We start from the raw sequence: 22,864 nt of genomic DNA on the forward strand, positions 1-22,864 counted from the left end.
ACAAACAGGCACACACAGATACAAACATCCATTCCCACCCTCATGCTCTCATATGCAATTACTCAGCAATCACCCAACGTGGAGACAGACATAAATAGACACTGTACACACAATCACACTCCCCAAGCGTACTCTAAGCCCCGGGTCTAGGTACCCTTGCCCCTGGAGGGGGAAACTGCACCCAGACCCAGCTATGGGGATATTTTTCCACTTTCTAGGTGACCTTAAGGCCACAGAATTAAACCTGTTACGATGTTGAGCTCTTTATTGGATATGTTGTTTGATAGCTGCACGAACAGAAGCATTCTGAAAACAAGTGTTTATAAAGTGTTTATAAAGTCCAGTGTGAAGTTTCCAGGTCATCTGCTGGTGTTGGTTGAACGTGATAAAACACAGTGGATGAAAATCGATGCAGCCATCAAAAAGGAGATTGGAAAGCACTTCATGCTTCCAGCTGTACGTAGATGCTGATTTCCCTTTCAAATAGGTCTTATCATCCCACAGTGCCTAAACTGCCACCAAATGGTTTGCTGACCATATTGTCATTGCACTTGATTGACCAAACTCACCTGAACCAGATCTCAGGAAACACGTAAGCAGTGCCACAAGCCGAGTGCCTTCATGGCACACTGCACTGATGCAGGAATCTGCGGTAAAATGAGTCAAACAATGACTGAACGTATAAATGAACACGTTTTTAAGACTGAGCCAAAGTAAAATCAAGACTAAAATGCGTACAGTGTATGGAAAGAGTGTTTAATTCAAAATATTCTCATAACACATTTGGGATGAAATAGGCTTTCAAACAGTGAATCTGATGCATGGAAACCAGACAACAGAGAGTACATGCTGTACATCAAGAGTTTTCTCAGTAATTGCGTATTGCACGACTTGTCATGTATGCTGGACAGTTAACACATGTATTATTACTATAACTGGGTGTCAAACTGGGAGCTGAGAGCGGACGTTTTCAGAGGACAAGCAGACAAAGTTGGCATTCCACATAAAGAATTGCTCTACGGAGTTTATCTTGAGATGAGTTTTTGTTAACTGTGCGTTTCATCGCATGACGGTGGACCACAGAGCTCCGGGCGACAGGGGCAAGGTCACCGACTGTCACCGGCTCATTACTGAGATGGAGGCGCTCGCCTCAGTGCTGACTCACTCTTAGCAAACAGCCTCCTTCTCAGGGGTTGCTGGGAACGCACTTCAAATAACTGTTTTCTAGGAGTAAAGTGACAATGTCAGTGCTTTATATAATCTTTTCTTTTTCTCTAATACCATGCATTTTCTATTATCACACTGATACAGTGTTAAGCAATTTACATCAAAGCTAGTCTAAGCTGGGTAATCTGTAATTATTTAGTCAATCAAAACAAAAAAACAAAACAAAGCAACTTTCTTTTCCCCCCTCAAAGAATAGGACTACGTCAGGTTTGGACTACAAAACAGCAGAAAGGTGTCAGGGGTTGGGGTAGAAGACAAGCATTGTGCGCATCACACAGGTCATGAAAGAATGCAAACTACTGGCTAGTGACATTTTCCAAATCATGTTACATCTGCTGTTTTGTTCGTGCGACAATGTAGGGTCAAGTGAATAAGGCCCGAGTCACACAGCCATAGAGACTGATGGCACTTACCAGTTGACAGCAAAAATCCTTGACCTGTTTAAAAACATGTATTTGTGTTTGTTGCCTTGGTTGCTAACAGACTGTTCAGGTTGTAGTTATTGTCAGAGACGCGCCAGCTACTCACTGAGTGGTAGCGCCATTGTGAAAAGTGCGATAATAACCACAACAGTTGCACCTTTGACTTTTACTTTGAAGGTGAAGGTTCTGGGTTTTCCATTTGCCTTGCATTTTCTAAAGTTTATTTAGCACTTCGCTAGTTGTTAATGAGTGTTTCTAGGCAAGAAGGCATCTTTCACACAAATTACAGCCAAACTTGACACCCTGCTAACAGCCAAGGCAATTGCAAGGTTTTTGGTGCAGCAGCCTCTTTGAGACTTTACCCAGCAACATCCAGCAACCACTTGCAAACCAGTTGGGGAATACAGATTTTACTCATGATCGGTGGTTGCATGACATTCAATATGACGGACAACTCAAGCAATGTGCACAAATTACCTCTATTAGTGGTCAAATAATTTCAGTCTATAATGGCGTAATCTCAAAGGCCATAGTGTCGTCTGAACCTAGCATAAAGCTGCATACACACAGGGAGCGATTTGCTTGACCCATCGTTTTGGTAAACGACGCATAAATTCCAGGGTAAGGGTTAGGGTTATATGTGGTTACTAGTTAACCCTCTAATTTACTTAGTACTTGCTTAAGCCACTTGCCTTGAAGTTGAGGAAAGCTTGTCTCAGTACCCATCAACTTTGTGGCAGTGTTTTCCCCCTCCTCCACCCATGGTAGCTTAAAGTTGCCAATGTCATTGACTTGCTGTAGCATTTTACTGCAAACCGCTTCCCATGCAGATGCACTTTAAAAGGACAACGGCCATGCAAGCAGCAAACCTAAATGCTACAGTTAGCATACCGATAGTGTGATGTTTAGCTTTACTGTGTTAGCATGCTAACATTTGCAAATTAGCACTTTGTTCTGACCAGATGGGGGCACTAAACAAATGTTCAGATTGCAAGAGTTATTAAAAGAGAATTCTAAGAGGGTTATGAATGCCATAACATTTTGTTCACACAATTTATAGGTTGAAGATATTGTATTCAAAATTCAAATGCGACCCTTGAGCGGCTGATTGAGAAAGTAGGGTTCACTAGGATGCGCCAACCAGGAACTATTCATGATTCACCAGCACAGCAGTTTTGAGCACTGATATAACCACTTTACAGGATAAGTGAAACCTTCCTCCTGCAGGCAAAGCCCAAGGGAATATTAGGGAATCATTATCATCCTGAGGGTACATCCTATGGGGACAATGAACGTACAGGATTCACAACATCCTTCTATTGCTATACTATTCATGGAAAAATTACCCAGCTACACCCAGCTTCTCAAAAGTGACTTTTTTCCTGCTCTTCTATTTCAATGTCAACTAAGTAAATTTCATTTTATTTCTCATTTTATTAAATTATATGTATGCATATATAATTTAAATCTCTCCAAGTGTTCTGTTGCTAATCTTTTCTTTAATCTAAAAGAAAGCCTATGAAGAAGTAAATTCAAGTGAAAGTACTTCTTGAGTACTTGAGCAGCACAGTAGTAAGAGTGAGTCACTTTCTACACCTGTACACAGCTGTTTGAGGTGATGAACTCAACATCCCATGTGCTTCAAAACAGGATTCAGCTTTGCTGTTTATAAGGGGAGTGTTCACATTTATTTATAACTGATCGGTGCCTCGTCTAATGCCTTGTGAATGGTCTCCAGCAGCTACATGCAGAAATGACTCACAGAGACACAGGCGGACATATTGGGAGTCACCCTGTGCTTATTCAGAAGGTACAGTATGTTAAATACAGCACTTGGTTTTCCATAAACAGCAGTGTTTGGTCAAGACTAGATGCTTTTGAGGGCTGAGGGGCACATGTGAATGAATTTGTAAGGCATGACTGGCTCCTGTGGATGGGAGAAGGGATCTGAAGAGAAAAGAAGCAGGGAGAGGCATGAGCTTTGTTCCTATTCTGAGTCCTGACCCCTTCACCCCCTTCTTTTTTTACCCCTTGACCGCTCCGCTTTTCTAGCTCCTCCTCACACCTTCAGACGACTTCTTTCCCTTCTCCCTTCCAGTCTCAGTCTTTTCTCTAGCTGTGCTTCGTTTGGGTTCATGTATTGTGCTTGCACATGCTGGATCGCAGCATCAGAGTGCACTCATGAGGGACTTCAGGATTTTCAATCATTCGTTGCCACAGCCGCTTTTCCTCCCCATACGAGTCCATCCAGTCGACCTCCTTCCCATAGCTTTCCCCTGATGGGAGCAGAGAGAAACACACACATTTGTTTTACTTTGTTAGAACTAGACAGCCCACAGTTAATAGGATTTCCATATGCTTTATGATTTTTGCTTAATGTGCAAACCGTGCATGTGCTTGAAGAGAACTACTAGAGTAAGGTTTGCATGAGGCAGTTTTCTTTTCCTCATACACCAATAATACCTGTCCTTATTTTTGTACAGACATATGGATGTTTACATTTAATTCGAGCAGAGTTTAAAATAGTGATGTCAGTATATGTGGAAATAATGCCTGTGACTCTAATCTCGGACACAGTCCGAAAAACAAAAAAGTCTATTTATAAGTGTGGGAAATCTAAAATGTAGGCTGAAGTGGGAAAATGTCTGTTACACTGTGGATGTGACAGGACTGTAGCAAAATTATGAATAAATATAAATAAGTCTGACTTTGGCTCACAGGAAAATTTTAATTAATGTGATAAATAAAAGCATCCATTCAAGCAGATATACAACATATGAGTTGTTTAAAAAATAATAAAACATTTTCTGCAACATTTTGACTGTAACAGAAAAAATACATGGAAATTCCTTCTCTCATAACACTGGCTAACCAGATTATTTTGTTTTCCTGCCACACAGTCTTACCTGTGCCAGCTCCCAGCCTCACCCCTCCCAGGAAGACGTTGCTGGACACAGTTTCTTTGTCCCACACAGTCAGCTCCAGGCAGACGTTGTTGAGGTCTCCCGGCTGCAGGCCGCAGTAGGTGAAGGTGTGGTTCCACTGTGGGTTCACGGTGTGTCGCTCCACCACGGTCTTGTGCTTGGTTGACTTGTTGCTATCAGGGAGGAGGTATCTAAGAAAAAGGATAGAAGTTACTTAGCATATACTCAAGCTGTGTTTTTTAAGAAATCACAATTTAGTCCACTATCATTCATTTTCCATACTGCATCAATATACTGGTAGGGGAAAATGGTATAAATAAATAAATAAATAAATAAAATTCGGTCACTGAAAAGAAATCAGAGGACGACAAAAAAAAGAAACGAGATGCTCCAAGAGATGCAAGGCTGACCCAAAGAGATGAAACAGCTTCAGAAGTATTAAAAGAGTGACTACAGAGGCAGAAAAATTAGTCCTGTTGTCTCAAACTGTGTCCATGTAACTTCATGATTTGGATTTACAACTAGTGCCAGATTTTAAACTGAAGAATAACACACTGTAAATGCCAAAATAGATTACATTTTCTGAAATGAGACGTCAAATATCATTTAGATCATTTACATTTGTAAGTTATATGTGTGCTTCATAAAAGCTGTGCCTACTCTGACGTAAAACCTCATTACCTCATTCAAATTCATAAACCAGTGTCTCACCCTTTCACAAAAGGATCCGAGTAGCCTCCAGACTTGACAGCAGTGAGATTTTTGGCTCCTTTGACCAGCAGCTCAACCATGCCCCCTTCAGGCAGAGTTAAAGGGCTCGTCTTTTTGCCCTTCAGAAAACTCTTTTTCACTGCGTTGGTAGGAAAAGCAGACAAATGAATCCATGTGCAAGCGAAAGTTTATATATGTAACATTAGATACAAAATTAAATAAAATCAGTCATAACAGTAAGAAAGAGATATCAATGACCTGTGCACACTGACTTACACAAAAAAAATCAATAAATAAATTGCACCTTTTTGCAGAATCAATAAAGGCATTAAGTTCAATAATATCTATCCCTACTAGCTACAAAGTAGTGACTCATGCTTGTAAAGCATATGGCCCTTCATGTTTTATTTATTCAGGAATTTCAGGATACAAATTTAATTCATGCAAACCACAGCAATGAAAACCATGCAGCCACATGTCACACATGACCACGTCAGTTACCATAGTTACATGCTTTATTATTATAAATATAAGCCAGCAAAGAGCAAAAGTTTCACAAAGGAAGTGTTTCGTATCTCTTCTGAGATGTGGTCAGTGAAAGATGATGGAAGCCTCAATTTAAACCCACCTTTAAAATGAAGACCTATGTTAACCAGTTTTTATGTTACTTAGTGTGATGAAATCCACACGAGCATCATCTGTTGCAGACAGCATAGTGGATATTTTTGGTGTAAGAACACAAACGTAGTTTTTCCATTTCTGTTCAATATTTTGGACATTTGCATTTTTCGCATTTTAAATAACTACTGCATGCTCATGATGCAGTATTGTTTGGTTTGTAATTTTTGTCAGGTGTTAGGTGGTTGCTAGGCAATGCAATCTCAACACAAAATAGCTTGCATAATTAAAGTTTTGCATTTGAAATCAATTAGATGTTGTGAAATTAAAATGATACAATGCTTTTATAAGACATTACAGGAGCATAAATTACAAATGGGCCTCTTTATCTGTTGGTAGGTGGCTGCTAGGCAACATGATGACACTCCACGATATAGATGAGTACCTTCAGGAGCCTAAGATGTACCTGGTTGCAAGCAGACAGATGTTGTGTACTGTAGTGATAAAATCTGGTGGTCAGGTGGTCATCTTATCAGGATTTTCACAAGAAAAGAACACACTAATCCCCCCCAAAAAGTCTCAGCTATAGCAGCTATTGTGCACATTGGACTTTAGCCCCTAGTTTAGAGCTGTGATTTAGCCCACTGCATTCCTTCCTTCTCAGATTTACCAGACCTGATCCATACATGCATCTGGTTAAGACAAGTATTAGTTTTGGAGAGTGTGTGTGTGCGTGTGTGTGGGGGGGCGTGTGTCTGTACACGTCTGTATGATTAAAAAGGGTCATACAGAAAAAAAAAAAATCAAAGAATTTCCTTCAGCCCTGACCCCTGTGACAATCCTCTGCTTGCACCAACCTTAACAACACCACTTGCTCTACAAAATCATGCAGTGCTTTATAGAGGTCTAGGAATATTTTTCACTAGTCACAAACAGGAGGTCAGTTTCTGTTTTCTAATCATTTGGGCAGCAGTCGAGCAGTCGCGCTGCAGTAATTGGGGATAAAAACCAGGGAACGTCTGAAAGTAGCGAAAAACAATGTTTTCAGGTCAGACGGGGATAAGAAGGATTTTATTTAGATCCAAGAGGGTTGGGCAAATATATATTTATCCTCATTAGCAAATCAACAACTCACTGGTAGGTCACTCATTATCACAAACTCATGTTGTGCAGTCAAACATTATTCAGACCCTCAGAACTTCAAAGTTTTAAATATAACAAACATGTTAAAGCTAAAAAAAAATGATTTTGTGGTTTAAAATGTCACTAATAAGGAGCAAAGAAGAAGAAGAAGAATAACTCTGTTGATCCCCGAGGGAAATTCAAATGTCTGACAGCTCATCTGCGGTTTGTATGAGAACTGAAACCCTGATGACTGTGGGTGCGAATGATTTTCTATATCTTGCTGTTTTACAACAGAGAGAGCAGAGTCTTCCAGTACTGATGGTTTTTTGTTTCATAAAGGTGTTGTAAAGGAGGAGATCAAAGTTATTTAGGATGGCTTCTAACGTCTTTCGTGTGCATCTTTCCACCACCTCCCCCAGCATGTCCAGTCTGGCTCCGATTACAGAGCTAGCTTTCTTCACTAGTTTGTCCAGTCTCCTTGCATCCTTGTTTCTGATGCTGCGTTCTCAGCAGACTGCTGCATAGAACAGCACACTTGCCAACACAGACTGACAGAACATCTGCAGCAATGTACTCCAGATGTCACGAAATCTTATTATATACAGTATATCATACTGTAAAGTTTAATGGTGATGACAGCCATGAACATACCTTGTACTTGGTCCGCAGTCGGTGTGACGTTCTTTCCTTCAGGGATGTACTTCAACACAACAGTTAGTTCTCCTTTATACTGGAGCATTGCGTCTATACTGCCCTCCACCTACACACACACACACACACACACACACATTAATAAACCAGATGCTCATATTTATACGAGGTAGCTGAAAAACACTATATGTGCTGATTCAGGCTGCCACCTTGGGCTGCAGTGTGTACCACTCCTCTATGTGGCAATCGAATTTCCAGGCATCAAAGGCCAGCTCCACTTCTCCCAGGAAGCTGTTGCGTCCAAACCGGTCGTGGTGCCATATGGACACCTGCAGGGTTCGTGTCTCCAGCTGCGAGTGGCTGATCACATACTGAGAGAGAGGAAGTTCAAAAAAAAAAAAAAAATCCCACAAGAGAAGATCAACTGAATGTCGTTTTATGATGTAACGTATTAATTCATTGCTCTCTAGCTCTCATTGAGTTTTCCTCTCACACACCCGCAGAGTTTCGTTGAAAACAGGGTTAATGGTGTTGGCCTTGATGCTCGTCTTCCTCTTGCTCTGTCGGGACTTATCTGGCAACAGGTAAGTCTTCACATACCTGCCACAAGAACAGACAGCAGGTTATAACGGAGTCCTCTTACGCCATTGTGTGCGTGCGTGCGTGCGTGCGTGCTCTCTTACGCATCTGTGCGCTGCCTCCTCTCATCTCCTACTGCCAGGTTGTGACATTCTTTCACAAGGACACTGAGAGCGCCGGTCTTGTAGCTGTAGCTGACATTGAGCAGGATCTCGCCGCTCACCTTTGCGTTGCCATAGTCACCGGTCTCGCTGTACATGCTCATCGTGCTGTTTATACTGCTCTACGAGGCCAAGGTGAGAGATAAAGGCGTAGATATGAGACGGCGACGATAAAGGAGGGGAGAAGGGAGACAGGGGAGCATGTGACGCAAGAGAAGTGATGAAATACAGTGGAAACAAAACACGATGAACAAAAGAGGAGGAAAATCTGCACAATGTTCAGACTGAGGCTCACGTCAATCATTGCTGTCACTGGAAGTTTGAGGGAAGTGCAAAACGTGAAGCTTTCAGGGGGTATAAATGAGAAAAAGCATTTATATTCTATCTGGAAATGTCAAGACATATGTAAGGATGCGTGACATGTAGCAGCGTGTAGACTTTGTAGAATTTGTCACTTGGCCAATCTTTTAGAAGTTTAACCGGCATTTGTTGCCATTTTTGGAAATTTCAGAGACTGAACATTAAACATGTCGAGTCCACAGTCACATCAGACCTGTGAATGCAGCAAACTGTGTCAACTGAGTGTGTAGAGAGATGTGACTTTGCTTGAAGAACACTTGTTGCTGTTGGTCGTCAGCTTAAATAGTCAGATCCACAGGGTTATAACTGCCATAGAAATTAGGTCTGCTCCATCAAATAAAAGCCACATTAGCAAACATGTAATATAATAAAAGTGAACTTTTTTAAGTTAATAAACGGTAAACTTCTGACTTGGGTGGCTGCTCCTCCTGAATTTTCACTGTTTGCCCATCAAATTAAACAGTAACATTTTTATGCCACATTCACCACCACAATTTTTTCCCTCACACTGAACACTTGCCAAACCTATTTCTCTGAGGAAAAAAAAAAATTGCAATCACAGCAGGTAATTATGTCTGGAACATGTCTTTAAAAGCATGACTGCTGTAGCTCCAGACAGGATAAAACTGGCATAATCCACTGATAATAATATTGCTGTCCAGGGAGCAAAAGACTCCAGAAGCCAGAATTGAGCCACGTTGGCTCTCTCACCCCACCTCTACTGTAAAGTCTTACTCATTTATTTCCTGCAGGAAGTCAGCATGACAAATGGCTTTATTAAATGCAAGGGGCACCAAATTAAAGCACCAACAGAAAAAAGGAAAAGTACGAGCAAAACCATGCAGTGAGCATGCAGTTACACTCAGAATATCATCTTATGGTATATTCATGAAAATTCTCTATATATTATTGAAACCTGCATGTAATATTTAGGTTCTGGTGCTTTGCTACGGCACCTTTACTGTGTGAATGTGCAATAAAAGCATGCACAACTACCAAAGGAGAGGCTTACAGTCTCAGCATCTGAGTCGGGGACATTGAGGTACCCCCACCTTCTTTCTGATCCAGGAGTGGAAGACTATTCATAAAAGAGGCAGAAACATATATGAAGAAAGATAGAAGAGGAAAGAGTGAGTACTGAGCTCTCTGATGTGTTAGAAATCACAGATTTACCAACTCGTCCAGCTGTGAAATCTGAAAGTATGCAACGGATAGACAGCTGCTACGAGAAAGAAATGGGACATAACCCTTTAAACTATTAACCATCTTTTTAAAAATCGTTGCAGATTTAAATATTTAACTTTTCAATAACTGCTCATTAGCACTGCTCATATTAGTTTGGCTTCGTTTTAGTTAGATGTGCAGCACACAAATCTGTAGAAGCTGTGTGATGCTATCATGTCAGCATGGACCATACTCTCTGAGGATGTTTCCAGCACCTTGTTGAATCAAAGCAGCTCTGAAGTCAAAAGACTAGCACAGTGTACCTAATAAAGTGGCAGATGAGTGAATATCACCCATTAGAGTGAAAATAATGACAATACAAAAAACCCCTGTATTTCAGTTCTAATGAGTGCAATAACAGTATTTTACTCTAATGTCCCTCAGCACTGATCAGCGGGTATCTGTGTCATACACATGTACGCACTTGGCTAGCTTTTTAGTTTGCTACAGTCATGAAAAAAACCACTACTATTTCCTTGAAAGTCTAATAAACGTATAAGTTTAGTTGATATTTATACACATCGCCTTTACCCCCTACCCCACCAGAAAATAAAAAGGTTTCGTTAAAACCGAAAAAAAGGAAAAAAAAAACATGTCATAGATCATGGGAACCATTAAATGCCTCTAATAGTAGCTCATTGTGCCTTCATTATCCACAAAAGCCCTCTGTGCAGTGAATCACAGCAGTGGGCAGAGTATATTAGAGCTCGAGTCAGTGACGGCGAACTATCTGCATCACATCTCATCACCACCTTCTACTTCCATTCATACTGCCAACAGCAGCTCAGTGACTGCTACTGTACCAGAAAGATCGACTGTCAAACAGGCTGGCCATATCATCCATTTACCTACCCAGCTCTCAAACTAAACACGCTCACAAAGGAGACGAGCAGAGCGCAGTGAGTCATGAATAAGATTGTTATCTCGACATTTAAATAACTGCTTTTCTGCCAAAGTAGTTTAGAGCTGGCTGTGACTGATTCCCCTGAAGAAGTTAATATGCATATCTGAATCAAGTAAATGCATGAGCAATTAGGTAAAAAAACACTATCACTTTGATATTAAATGAAACTTTGATTCATGTGCTGGTGTTGTGAGAAACCCATCGCCCCGCCTCCAGCCCCTCCACTGAGGGGATTAGAAAATTACATTTAAACAGAAAAAAAAGAGACAAACTTTAATAAAGAGTGTAGCGTGGATTATCCAGAGTAACGGATCTTATTATGCTCATTTCTAACTCTGTATTTGTATTCTGGGGCTTGACTACAGCAGATCTGCATGATTCACAGATAAAGAGATGCTTCTTTGTCTCAGTCTGCCTGTTAGCAGCCAGTCGGTCCGGCCTCTGTCTGAAAAACGTAACATTAGCTCCAGGCCTCAGCCCTCTCTAAGAGCCCACTCTCTCTTCTTCAGTTCAAAGGCTTTTGGTTGAAAACAGGTGGACGAAAAACAGATTCAGACCAAAGTTATTTTAAACTAAAAACTAAAACTGGATGTGAAAAAACATTTCGGTTAACTGAAAAAACAAAACAAAACAAAAAAAAAGGTTTAAATTGGGAAAATGAAAATACAATTTAAAGGCAATATTCTTTGTTTGTAGATTCGTTAGAGTGGCAAAAACTTTATTACAATTTGCATGATGACGCTCTGATGCACGTGATTGTTGAGACTCTGGATGTCTATGAGACTGAGAGTCAACTGCTTTTAAATAGTTGTTTTTATTGTAATACCTGAAGTGATTTTCCTAAATTATACTCCTGACATTTTATTTCAAAAGACTAAAATCAATAAAAACTGAACCAAAACGAAACATCTTCAAACAATAAAAATGAAACTGAAAGAAAAACTAAAAGGTAAAGAGAAATTTGAAAACGAATTAAAGAAAACAAACTATAATAACTCCGGTTCAGACTACACAGTAGTAGTCTGATAAAACGGTTGCTGGGCTACATCAGGTAATTATGATGTCATATTCTTGCTGACAGATGACAGACGACGTATAGGCTGGTGTCATCCCACACCTGTGAGATAGGTGCTATGGATCAACTGCAGTGTAAATAGACAGAGTGAGATATGGCTGTCTTGTTTTCAATAAAGCTTGAAAAAAAGAAAAACAGCTGCAGCTTGTACCTAGAGGACAGCAGAGGCTGCGCGTCTTTTAGTTTCCCTTTCCGTTTTTGGTGATTATAGTGTATCTTGTTTGGGCTTGAAATGGACAACGTGACGGACATGACGAGTGAGAAAATGCAAAAAATCTGACACCTTAGTCTCTTTATTGGAACTTTGATAAACTACACATGATTAAACAATCAGTCATCATGCCTCAGAACTCACAGGGGAGCCATTTTTATGCTAATGTCGTGTTATGAGCGCCGTTCCACTTCCACAAAACGATCATCTTGAAATGCTTCTGCAGGACTGCAGATTGAGATCATTCCTCAGAGTTCATTAGAGGCCTCACATTACTTCCATTGTTAGTTTGAAATATAGATGGGTGCAGCTTCAAATCTTAGCTTTTCATATAAACACACATCTCCACTTTTCAGTATTTACATATGGATGACATATTTCCCGCAAAGCGCACATCATTAACCTACATAAACACACTTGCACGCCTCAAAGCAGTGACCCTTCCCTCCATACGACTACTTAGTTTACGGAAACAGGGTTAAGCTTTCCTATTACAGGAGGTGTTCGTGACACAGCTGAGTCTGTGTTTGCACAATCAACACTAGAACGCACACATCTGAGTCACACATCTGGCGGTGAGCGCACGGTATGTGTGCATACGGAGCATAATCGTGTACCTGTTTGACCACATGGGAACTCCTATTACCATTTGATTTTGTGAGTGATCTAGCACGGGTGTTACCGTTGACACGGCGTTGCTGAGGCGTCTGCTCGTAATCTTGCTGTGGGCTGACATCAGGGCATCGATGTCCTCCTCGTCGTCAGAAAACTCCTGTGGATGACAGCGGATTCAGTCAGAAGGGAGATGACACGGGAGATGACACGCGAGAAGCCGGCCAGAGCGTCTTTGTGCTCTGTGCAGTTTTCCATGCGGCAGCTGTGTGGGTGGATGCAGGCAGCTTCCATAAATTTAATCAGACAGGACCGGACAGAGAGCGGTAATTAAATTTTCACGAGCAAAACCACACTGTGGTTGTTTTTACAATGAACAGTGCATGAATGGATGAGTAGGTAAAGAAAAAAAAAACATTTGAGAGTTTTTCTGTTTGCTGCTCGCTGAAAAACAAACAAAGCAGCCCGACACTGACCATCACATCCTCCACCTGCTTTTGGCCTACATCTGTTTAGATGCCTGTCATGCTCTTTGAAGTGAGCTCTGAAGTGAAATTAACATTCAGTCCCACATCTGACGCATCGTGTCGAGTTCATCGGCCCACGGATCCCGAGCTTACTGTAGTGTGTAACCACATCATGTATAAATGCGCAACACAGGAAAAAAAAAATCTAGGTGCGGCAATTTCCCACTCAGAGATTATGAGTTTGTTTGAAAAATCAAATGTGTGATGAGTGTGAAGGAGGAGTGGGGGTGGGATGATGGCGCTTACCGTTTCGTTGAGGCCGGGGACTGAGCGGCTTTTGACAGAGAGGGCACTGTCACTGGGTTCAGAGCCGGGAGATAACAGGTCACACTCTGATCGACTGTGATCTGATGAAGGAAGAGAGGGAAGAAGGCAAGAGAAATAAGGAAAACTGTTCTGAAGGTGCAGTGCTGTAACGTAAACACTGAGAAATATAGGCAGACAGCAGCGGACTTCTGGTCAGATTTGGAAACTTATTAACTTCCTATTTGCTCAATCGTGCCGTCTGCAGCAGATAAATCTTCTTGTTATGATGTAGGATTTCTTTTCCAACTATTTGTCGCTTTAAATTCAATTCAGTTCAATTCAGTTTTATTTATCTAGCGCCAAATCACAACAACAGTCATCTCAAGGCGCTTATAATAACACATACAGAGGAAAAACCCAACAATCATGTGATCCCCTATGAGCGAGCACTTTAAAGACAGTGGGAAGGAAAAACTCCCTTTTAACAGGAAGAAACCTCCAGCAGAACCAGGCTCAGGGAGGGGCGGGGCCATCTGCTGCGACTGGTTGGAGTGAAATTAATTCATGTTCCTAAAATAGGTCTAAAAAACACAGTTTATTGAAAAAAACTTTTCAGAAAGATGCAAGAGACAGAGGTCCATTTAGGATCCTTGTCTTGTTGTAGAAGGCTGCTTATTTCAGTTTCACTTCTTAGCTGCATGCTATTTGTTTTCAGAGTTAAGTGACATTTGTGGAAATCCAATCTTCCTGATCCATCAGCTAAAGCAAGGTGCTTTTACTTCTCCCCTTTTCTCTCTGAACATTTGAAACCTTGGATTGCGGCCAAACAGCTCCATCTGAACCCCATGCCACTTGCTCCCAAAGAACTTATCCCATAAAATCGTCTTGCAGATTTGTTAGACCTCAGAAGGTTGATTCCGTTCATCGTGCGCAGCGTTTTCAGTGGGAGAAACGTTTTGCCACTCGTCCAGATGAGCACCGTCAACTTTCTGGGATTCTCTTAGTCATTTCCATCTGACTTTTCTAATTAGATTGCAGGTAAAGCTTCCTTCCAATATCTCTGCTGTGTAGACCCTGTTTATGCTTCAGCACTTTACCATAATCCCCGCGTCAGCTAAACCTTCCTGCAGGTACTCTGCAGTCATATGAGGGGGTTATACAGAGCCTCTCTAATTAGAAAGTGCGCATTCCCTCCGCTCACTCAATGTTTTCTTCTTTTCTCCAGATCTTGTTTTGACTTCCAAAAATATCTCCTGAAATGTTTCTAAATTAAATTCTGGAGAGTAGAAACTGAAAGCTGAGGGGTCTTTTTTCATATCTCACATCAAGTTTTTATATTTTCAGTCAGTTTCCTGGAGGAGCCTGTCGGCTGTTGAGTGCCAGCACAAAAAAAACTTTAAGAGCTCATTTCTGCGTCCTTCCTCTCTCTTTCTATGCTGGAAGAACTGCCAGGCCTGGGAACTGAGAGTGAAGCCTTTTCCAAACTACACCCTTTTGCCTTTCTCACTGTTTAGAGTTGTGGCCTTAAATGAGCCTCAGGCAGCTTAAAAAAAGTCTCAGAAAGAAAAATAAGCTGTGAATAGTTCTTATATAATCAGGCACAGAAAAATACTAAGACCAAAACAACTATTTTTTTACTGCTTTGGTCTGACAACTGGCTTTGAGTAGAGATTCAGCTTTGTTTTAACTAAAACCCTCATCAGAACCATTTTAAAAAACCTTGATAAAGTTACAGAGCCAGCAGATAGGAGCATAGGCAAGTGCTCTGAAAGAGATGAAGAGGTTCGGCACTTCGGAGTGTAGAAGTTAATAGTCTAATTCGTGCAGATGTGACATTTTCTCCAAAAGGAAGGAATAATTTTATCTTTTGTGAGCTACAGTCTGAGTTGAAGTGGAGACGAGTGCTTTTGCATCAACCCTCAAAGGTGATGTTCTTGAAAGTGTGACTTGTTTCGATAGCTTGTGAATTATCAAAATGCTTGTGTGAGAGCTATGAAGCTGTGAGACGGTGGCAGGATTCACATCACCTCGTTGTGCAGGGACAAAAATTAAAATACCTGATGAAACTGAGGGCCTGGATACAGAAATGCTCGGGCCAGAAGGTTTCTTCTCAGGTGCGCCCTCAGGGTCGTCACTCTCTGCTCCTTCAGGCTGCATTAAAAAACAACAACAAACAAACAAACAAAACCACGCAAACCTTTAAAATACGTTTTCCACCCCAAATGTAAAAACTTTCCAACTTTCCCCAGTTTTCCCAGTGCGCTGCTGTTTGTGTGCATCGATTGCTGACCCTGACCCTCCGATTAGCATCAAGATGGGACGATCTGTCCAGAGACCGGGGACGCAGGTTTTTGGATGCCATGGACTCCATACCCTCTGCACCACCCCTGAAAAAACACAGAGGTCAGCTGAATAACAGCATCTAATCCAGAGTTTAACACTGAAGGCAGTTCCAGAAATGGCAACTGCTTCAGCTTTGCTTCTTAAGAGCTTTGGATGCTTTTTTTTTTTACTTATTGCTTGTATTCTTAAGCAAAAACAGAAAATAAAGATGTAATGGAGTAGAACCAACTTTTAGCCAACTTGGAGGTGCTGGTCTGTTAGCTTGGACAAAACTAGTTATTTCATCAAGTGATAAAATAACTGCGACTCCATGAAATGCTGAAAGTGAATCTCTATTGTCTATTGTTTATCATTTGCTCTGCTTTCTGTCTGTATGCCTCTCAGTGCTGCCTTCACATACATACACACATACATATATACATATACATACATATGATCTTTTCTAATGCTTTCACACTGAGGTGCACACTCAACACATTGAACATTTACTCTCTGATGATTTTATTCTGTCTATGTGCTGCATGTCCTGCATGCATTAAACATTCATGTTGTTTAATTCATTAAGGTCAGTATGTGTTTGTATGAAGCTAAACAGCTGTTAAAGCTCTGTGTTATCTGCTTACCCTTTTCTCCTGGCACCATTGAGTACAGTTAATCTGTTGGATACTGCAGGCTCAGGTTTCTCCTGCTTTGAAGGGGCGGCCTTTTTTACTTCTGGGCCTTCGGGAACAAACGCATCAGCCAGTGAGTATTGAAATCAGCACATTTGCTTCTCTGTTGCACCGTTAACATGTCTTTTCAACTGTAATCATTCTGGTTTGAAGAACACAAGCAGTCGGACTCACTCAGCGGGGTGCTCAGGATTGTCTGTTTGACAACCTCACTGCTCAACTGCCCCCGCTCAAAGCGCTTAGACCTCTCCTCCAGGAACCACTCTCCGCTCGACACCTTAAGCTCCCTGTCGTACAAACACATTAAAGGGGAATCAACACCTCAAGACAGCACATGTAGTAAAAGTAAAATCAGAGGAAACAAGAAGGAAGGAAAGTGCTCTATTCTCCCATGTCGCACATTATTTCCAAGTCTCTGAATTCTCAATTTAATCATCACAACCGACTCAAAGAACTCCGGGTAAATGAAGCAGGCAAAAATGAGAAAAACATTTGAATTTTAGCTTTGGTAATACTTTGCACATAGAAAAATATATTTCTCAGAAAGTGTTGCTGTTGCAATATTACATCTCTGCAATACTGGCCAGCGATTGCATCTCTGTGTCATTACCTAACACTAAACACGAGTTGTAAATCATAGCTCGACACTTTTATGTCACGCTTTTTAATCACCATTGTGAACAGATCCAGCACAAAGCATAAAAACTATTGAATACAGTGGTGGGCATTTACTTCCCTCTCTCCCTTTTACCCTCCTAACTTCTGAAATTAATCCGGCACCCGTAGGCAAAATCCATTTTTCCTTCCTCCTGGTTCGGATTGTGATCTTCTGCATGTAAACCTTTTCGCTACACGTGTGGGCGTGAGCTGAGAAAAGTTTTACTTCTTGCAGACATGATCTTCTGGCCTCAGCATAATTATTCAGACTAAGCAGTGGAAAACCTGGCGTCTTTATTTCTCAGAAACATTTTTTTAATGTGAATGTTTAGTTAGCTCGGAGCCACCATGCACAGGTAGTTGGAAGCTTGGAGCTTAAAGCTAAAGCAGATTAAAGCAGGTTTTAATGTCAGGATACAATCAAAAGTGGCATTACAAAGCCTTTGGACAATTACGCCCACCAGGAGCACCCAAAGGTTCAAAGAAACGAGGTTTGAAGATATTCTAACACACTCGGTCACACTATTTATCTGACACCGAAGCTAATTCAGTTCAGCGTTAAAAATAACACCTTTATTCATGAGGGTTATAATGTTGAGTTATTGCTGAAACTGTTTTAGAGCGTAGCCTATTTAAAAGCACAGTTATTAAGCTGCTGTGACACTAATGAACTGCACAGGGAGGTGTTTCTGTTATTTAGCCCTCCATCACGGAAATCAGCAGGCGAGGAGAATTACTGGAAACCTTCGAGTGCTCATTAGACTACATTTGTTTCGAATACTAGTGCGTCGAGACGCTTTGTCACACAGAAACTGGGGATATTTGCATTAAATGCACCTTTCAAATATTGTACGTACGGTACCAGTTTAAAAATCCCTGATTCAAAATATCACTACACAGGAGCCAAGGCTGGTGACGGTTGCTGGCTTTTTTCCACTGTCCAGGTGTGCGACAGTCAGGGACAGTGGCTTGTCAGAGCAGAGATGGGAAGATTTATGGTTCCAAACAGAGCTCACAGCACCTGATCAATCACACTACAGTAAAACAACCAGCTGAAAAACGAGGCTTTACAGCTAAAAACAAACAAATAAACAAAAACCCTGCAAATTTTAGAGGCCAGAAAAACTCTAAATGTGGCAATAGTGCAGGGTAAGTTCAAGAGAAACTAAGGACAATCCTGATTAGAAAGAAAAGGTAAGTGTCAGAGAAAGATGTTGCATAATGTTGCATCTGTTTAGTCCTCACATGTTAGCTCATTTAACTTTTGAACATGATAGATCTACACAGACCAGCAGTGCTTTTTCTCTTTTAAGCCCTGTAGATCACAGCAGTGAAACCCCAGGGCACCCTCACAGATGAATGGAGGCAGATGTGGTGCAATTAATCATCTTTAGTACAAAGAAAAGCTTGAACGCTGCTCTGGTCCCCCTTCAGATGTCACACTTACGTGAGCTTGTCACAGAAGGTACATCTCCACTCGCGTGTTCTGGGGTTCACAATACGGCAGCTGCTGCAGATTCGAGACTGGCACTCCTCGCAGAGATCGCCCCGGTCGAAGATCAGGCCCAGAGTCTTGAGGCAGCGAGTGCACTGTCGGGCTCCCAAATCATGTGGCCGGATGAAACCCTTTTGTTTGACCTCCAGCAGCTCATTCTTCAGCCTCCTGCGGGACAGAAACACAAGAATGTCACAGGACACTAAGAAAAGTAAACGTGATGACGGTGAGTTTAAATGGTGACGTGGAAGTCCTCACCGAATCCTCTTCTCCTCTCTTTTCCTCAGCTTCTCGTCTTTCTGCAGCACCTTCAGGATCATTTCTCGTTCATGTTCCAGCAGAAAGGAGAGGTTCAGATCCTTCCCAGATTGCTCCATTGATCCCACGGTCACCAGTTATCCAGTTATGTCAGCCAGGGGAATACGTTGCATGGAGGGCGTCAGCAAGAACTACATCATCCTGCGGTGTTCATCTTGTTCTTTTAGTGCTGGAAAGGTATGAATTCAAAGCTCCCAGGGTCTCTCCAGAAATTCTTCTTTTATTTGATTTTATTTTGGGGGGAGGGAAAGCTGGAACTCCCTGGAGACCTAGACAAGGTCAAGCAGACACAAAGAAAAGTCACTAACATACATCTGGCAATAATAACTTTATAAATCATCACGGCTCCGAGGTAAAAAATCCTGTTTGATCCTGGTTAATATACCTGTCTTCAGGCCAGTTTGAAAAGCATTAATTAAAATAAGACAATGATTTTCTGTATTACAAGTGGAAGCACAAGTAATTGGTAGACATTTGACGGCTCCACAGCAGCTTAACAACCTCCCAATTAGGAGCTGAGCCTGACATTCAGAGCGCTGCTACTGAGCTTACATTAGCAAAGCTCTATCTTTCCGTGAAATTCCCGACAAGACTTGTACTAATTATCTGCACACCTGCAAACCAAACCACCTAGCTTCATGGCAACGGCTTTTATATAACCTGACACAGCCACAGAGATGGCAGTATTGCTCAGTCTGCTAAGAAATGCAGATATCTATAACGCAGATGGGAACAATCATACACACAGGATTATATACACTATAGTACATACAGGTGTTATAAGTGTTATTTTGTGAAATAAGCTTTCAAATCTTTGTTGTACTGTAAAGTCATTTCTCAGGATATCATTTAATCTAATCTTACAGAAACAAAAATAGACTCTGTGAGTAGTTTTCTGATAAGGTTGATTGGTTTGAGTCAACAGTGCCTTTGATAAATTTGTCTACTGAACACAAAGGAGCTCACATGGTGATGTTTCTGAGCTGCTGCTGCAGCCTTGCATGTCCACGAGAGCACCATGTATGATGTGATTATTCTTGGTGGAAATCTGAGTGCACAGAGGTGCTGAGATCAGGTGCTCCAACCTGTACTTGTGCTATTCTTGCAGCAGCACCCACCCTGCGGCTGTTTCACCAGAACAATAGCTGCCCTCCCTGCTGACAGAGCAGTGCAGGTCTCTCTGGATCAGGAGCATATCCAGACACTTTCTCAGCCACCATTTAGTCCCGATATGTGTCCTACGCAACATACCTGGGACACGTTCATCAATTATCAATGCACTCACTCAGGACTGGAGAGAGATTTCTCAACAACAGATCTGGACCCTTGTGCAGTCCATGTGCAGATGGGTGACTTTCTTGTCCATACATAAATTGTAATGTTGGTACTGTTAAATATTTTAAACATAAACTTCCACATTTATGTTTTTTACTGACATGTTTCAACAGTTATTGAATATATTGCTTTAATTAGCACAACTTTATTTTAACCTCTAGCACCGTCACGAGGCAGCTTGCTTTTGTACCGGCAGTAATAAGCACTTTTTTGTATCACAGGTGAATCAAGACATAAGGGCTTCCATGAAAAGGTCGCAGCAGTCAGTGTGGGTCATCAGCCACAAAACCACCATTTGTTAAGGCATTAAGAAAAAAGAAGAAGAAACAAAACCATCCTAAAGGCTGGAAGCTAACTACCCAGTGATGGAGCACTGGGATTATAGTCTTCGTGAAATGTAAACCAAATTACTCTTCAAATGACACTAATTAAATGCAGCAGCACAGACAATATCAGCACCGAACATAAGGGAACATCACCAGAGGACACAACCAGCCACAGCACTAAAAACAGAGTCAGAATTGCTAAACTATAATCAGTTTTACAAAAGACTGAAATACCCAATACTGAAAGCCAAACATTAACCAAAACAATCTGTCTGCAAACCAACTCTGTAGTGTTATAAACTTGCTAAAAGGCAGGACCGATCATTTGCAGTGAACTGTATTTAAAATCAATACAGTTCACTGCATTCTTCTGCAGCAGCTAACGGTTATTCATCTCCGCAGCTCTTAAACCTACAATAAAAGTTCTAGCAGAGCCACTATATTAATAAATAAAAACACCTAAGGCACTCAAAAAGTACAACAACAACTTTAAAAATATAAATAAAAGAAGGTTGATGCTACAAAGCTACAGGAATATGAAACAATTTCAGTCTGTGTGATCAACCTGCCCTCTCCTGCTGCCCGTGATTACCCTCTCACATGATTGGCCCTCTGTGCTACAATCCCATCAGTAAATATTACCATGGTAACATCCTACCAAAACAAGACCAAATCAAAAAGCTGAAATGACCAAACATCATCTCTTTCATGGTTTGCATTTGCACACGCTGATACTATTATTTAGTTTAAAACATTTGTGTTTGTTGGTGCAGCCTCAAAGAGCAGCAGGTTGGAGTTTAGCAGTGTAATTTAGCTCTTTTATCTAGTCTCCCTCGTATGTTGTTTTGATCTGTGCTTTGAAGTTTGTGAATTTTTAATCAGAAAAACAACCGGGGAAAAAAAAGCTGAAGACTTACAGACAGACACGAAGATGAGGAGGAGGAGCTACGAAACAAACCACTAACCCTACAACTAATAGCTGCACCATCTGAGCTAAAGCAGTCCTGATTATGATAAAAGGTCCACAAGGAAAAGTGTAAATGAGTGAAAATGCCAATCCTTCCTGTGCTAAGGAAACCCTGAGTGGCTTTGATTTCTTCTGATGTGTCTGAAAGTATCTGAACACACAGAGAATACTCTCCGTCTCGCTGCAGTGCCTGATCAAATAAACTGCTAAGAATATTGTGCACAATAAAAACAACCACAAAGATGACATACTAATGTATATGGGGTGGAATGAGGACAAAATTCTGCCTGTGCTTGCGTGAATTAAGTCGGGAAACCAAATTTGACGGCTTGGAGAGATCCGCCCAGGCCCACACCAGTCTCCTTCAGTCCTTACTCATTACTGTCTCTTTCATCCTCGTCCTTTCTTCTCTTCCCTCTTCCTTTCACTTTACATGAATTAGCACTAATGAACCGGCAGACTTCATCACAGCTTCATTTGCAGCCAAAGGCACATCTTGACATCAGCAATTATGGCATTTTAAGCTGAACTCCAGCTGCATTGTAACCTGTGAAGAGATACTGCTTCACCTTTTAGACGTCAGCTGGGGATTTGATAAAGAGAATAATAAAAGATACCTTAGAATTTAAATGATTCAAGCAGTTGAATTCAGATTTGCCTTTTATCAGCTATTAACTTAATGTGTGATTTCAAGAAAAACTGCTCATATATGGGCTGGCAAATATTTTAGGATGATATGAACCTGTCAGTGATACTGATAACAATATCAGTGCAGACATTAGAGCAGCAGTTTTATAGCGAATATGATGAAGAAAAATATGTTTAGGACAGCTTGACACATAGTGTCTATGCTACAACTCTGCTGTTTGGAGCAAATGCAGCTAAGCAGCTAGTGATGAAAAGTCAAAGTTGGCTCAGATATATCAAGAATGTATGGAAGCTTGTTTCTGTCACTGGGAAAATAAATAATTAAATAAAAATGGTAAATAGTAAAAAGCTTTACTATCCGTAAGTCAAAATTTCAACTTACTAATGTAAAAATCGCAGTAAATAATTAGAAATTGGGAGAATACTTTAAAATTCTGACGTATTTTGAGTTACTGATTTTACAATTTTGAGATAAACCCCCACTTTTTCGTTTTTCAGTGGTGGAAACAAGCTTCCATATGAGATCT

General features: G+C 41.1%; 1 protein-coding gene across 5 annotated transcripts in view; it reads right to left on the reverse strand.

Annotated features, from left to right (window-relative positions):
- Window positions 1-197: 197 nt before the first annotated feature.
- Window positions 198-22,864, reverse strand: part of sytl5 (synaptotagmin-like 5) — a 58,806-nt gene continuing 36,139 nt past the window's right edge. For 3 of the 5 annotated variants that reach the window (XM_005945870.2, XM_005945869.2, XM_014341210.2), the window contains 16 exons: window positions 19,002-19,330; window positions 18,696-18,911; window positions 16,766-16,878; window positions 16,544-16,640; window positions 15,868-15,964; window positions 15,635-15,728; window positions 13,578-13,678; window positions 12,875-12,964; window positions 9,791-9,856; window positions 8,362-8,540; window positions 8,176-8,278; window positions 7,888-8,049; window positions 7,679-7,787; window positions 5,285-5,423; window positions 4,556-4,764; window positions 198-3,925 (listed from right to left, as the gene is read on the reverse strand). In XM_005945870.2, the coding sequence (XP_005945932.1) occupies window positions 3,783-3,925; window positions 4,556-4,764; window positions 5,285-5,423; window positions 7,679-7,787; window positions 7,888-8,049; window positions 8,176-8,278; window positions 8,362-8,540; window positions 9,791-9,856; window positions 12,875-12,964; window positions 13,578-13,678; window positions 15,635-15,728; window positions 15,868-15,964; window positions 16,544-16,640; window positions 16,766-16,878; window positions 18,696-18,911; window positions 19,002-19,120 (2,037 nt within the window). In that variant the 5' untranslated portion in view covers window positions 19,121-19,330 and the 3' untranslated portion in view covers window positions 198-3,782. The remainder of the gene's footprint in view (window positions 3,926-4,555; window positions 4,765-5,284; window positions 5,424-7,678; window positions 7,788-7,887; window positions 8,050-8,175; window positions 8,279-8,361; window positions 8,541-9,790; window positions 9,857-12,874; window positions 12,965-13,577; window positions 13,679-15,634; window positions 15,729-15,867; window positions 15,965-16,543; window positions 16,641-16,765; window positions 16,879-18,695; window positions 18,912-19,001; window positions 19,331-22,864) is intronic. The other 2 variants (XM_042213636.1, XM_042213637.1) reach the window with 2 other exon arrangements.

The sequence above is a fragment of the Haplochromis burtoni genome, unplaced genomic scaffold (genome assembly GCF_018398535.1).
Source record: "Haplochromis burtoni strain Fernald_Lab_line unplaced genomic scaffold, NCSU_Asbu1 Contig_462, whole genome shotgun sequence".
NCBI classification, from domain to species: domain Eukaryota; kingdom Metazoa; phylum Chordata; class Actinopteri; order Cichliformes; family Cichlidae; genus Haplochromis; species Haplochromis burtoni.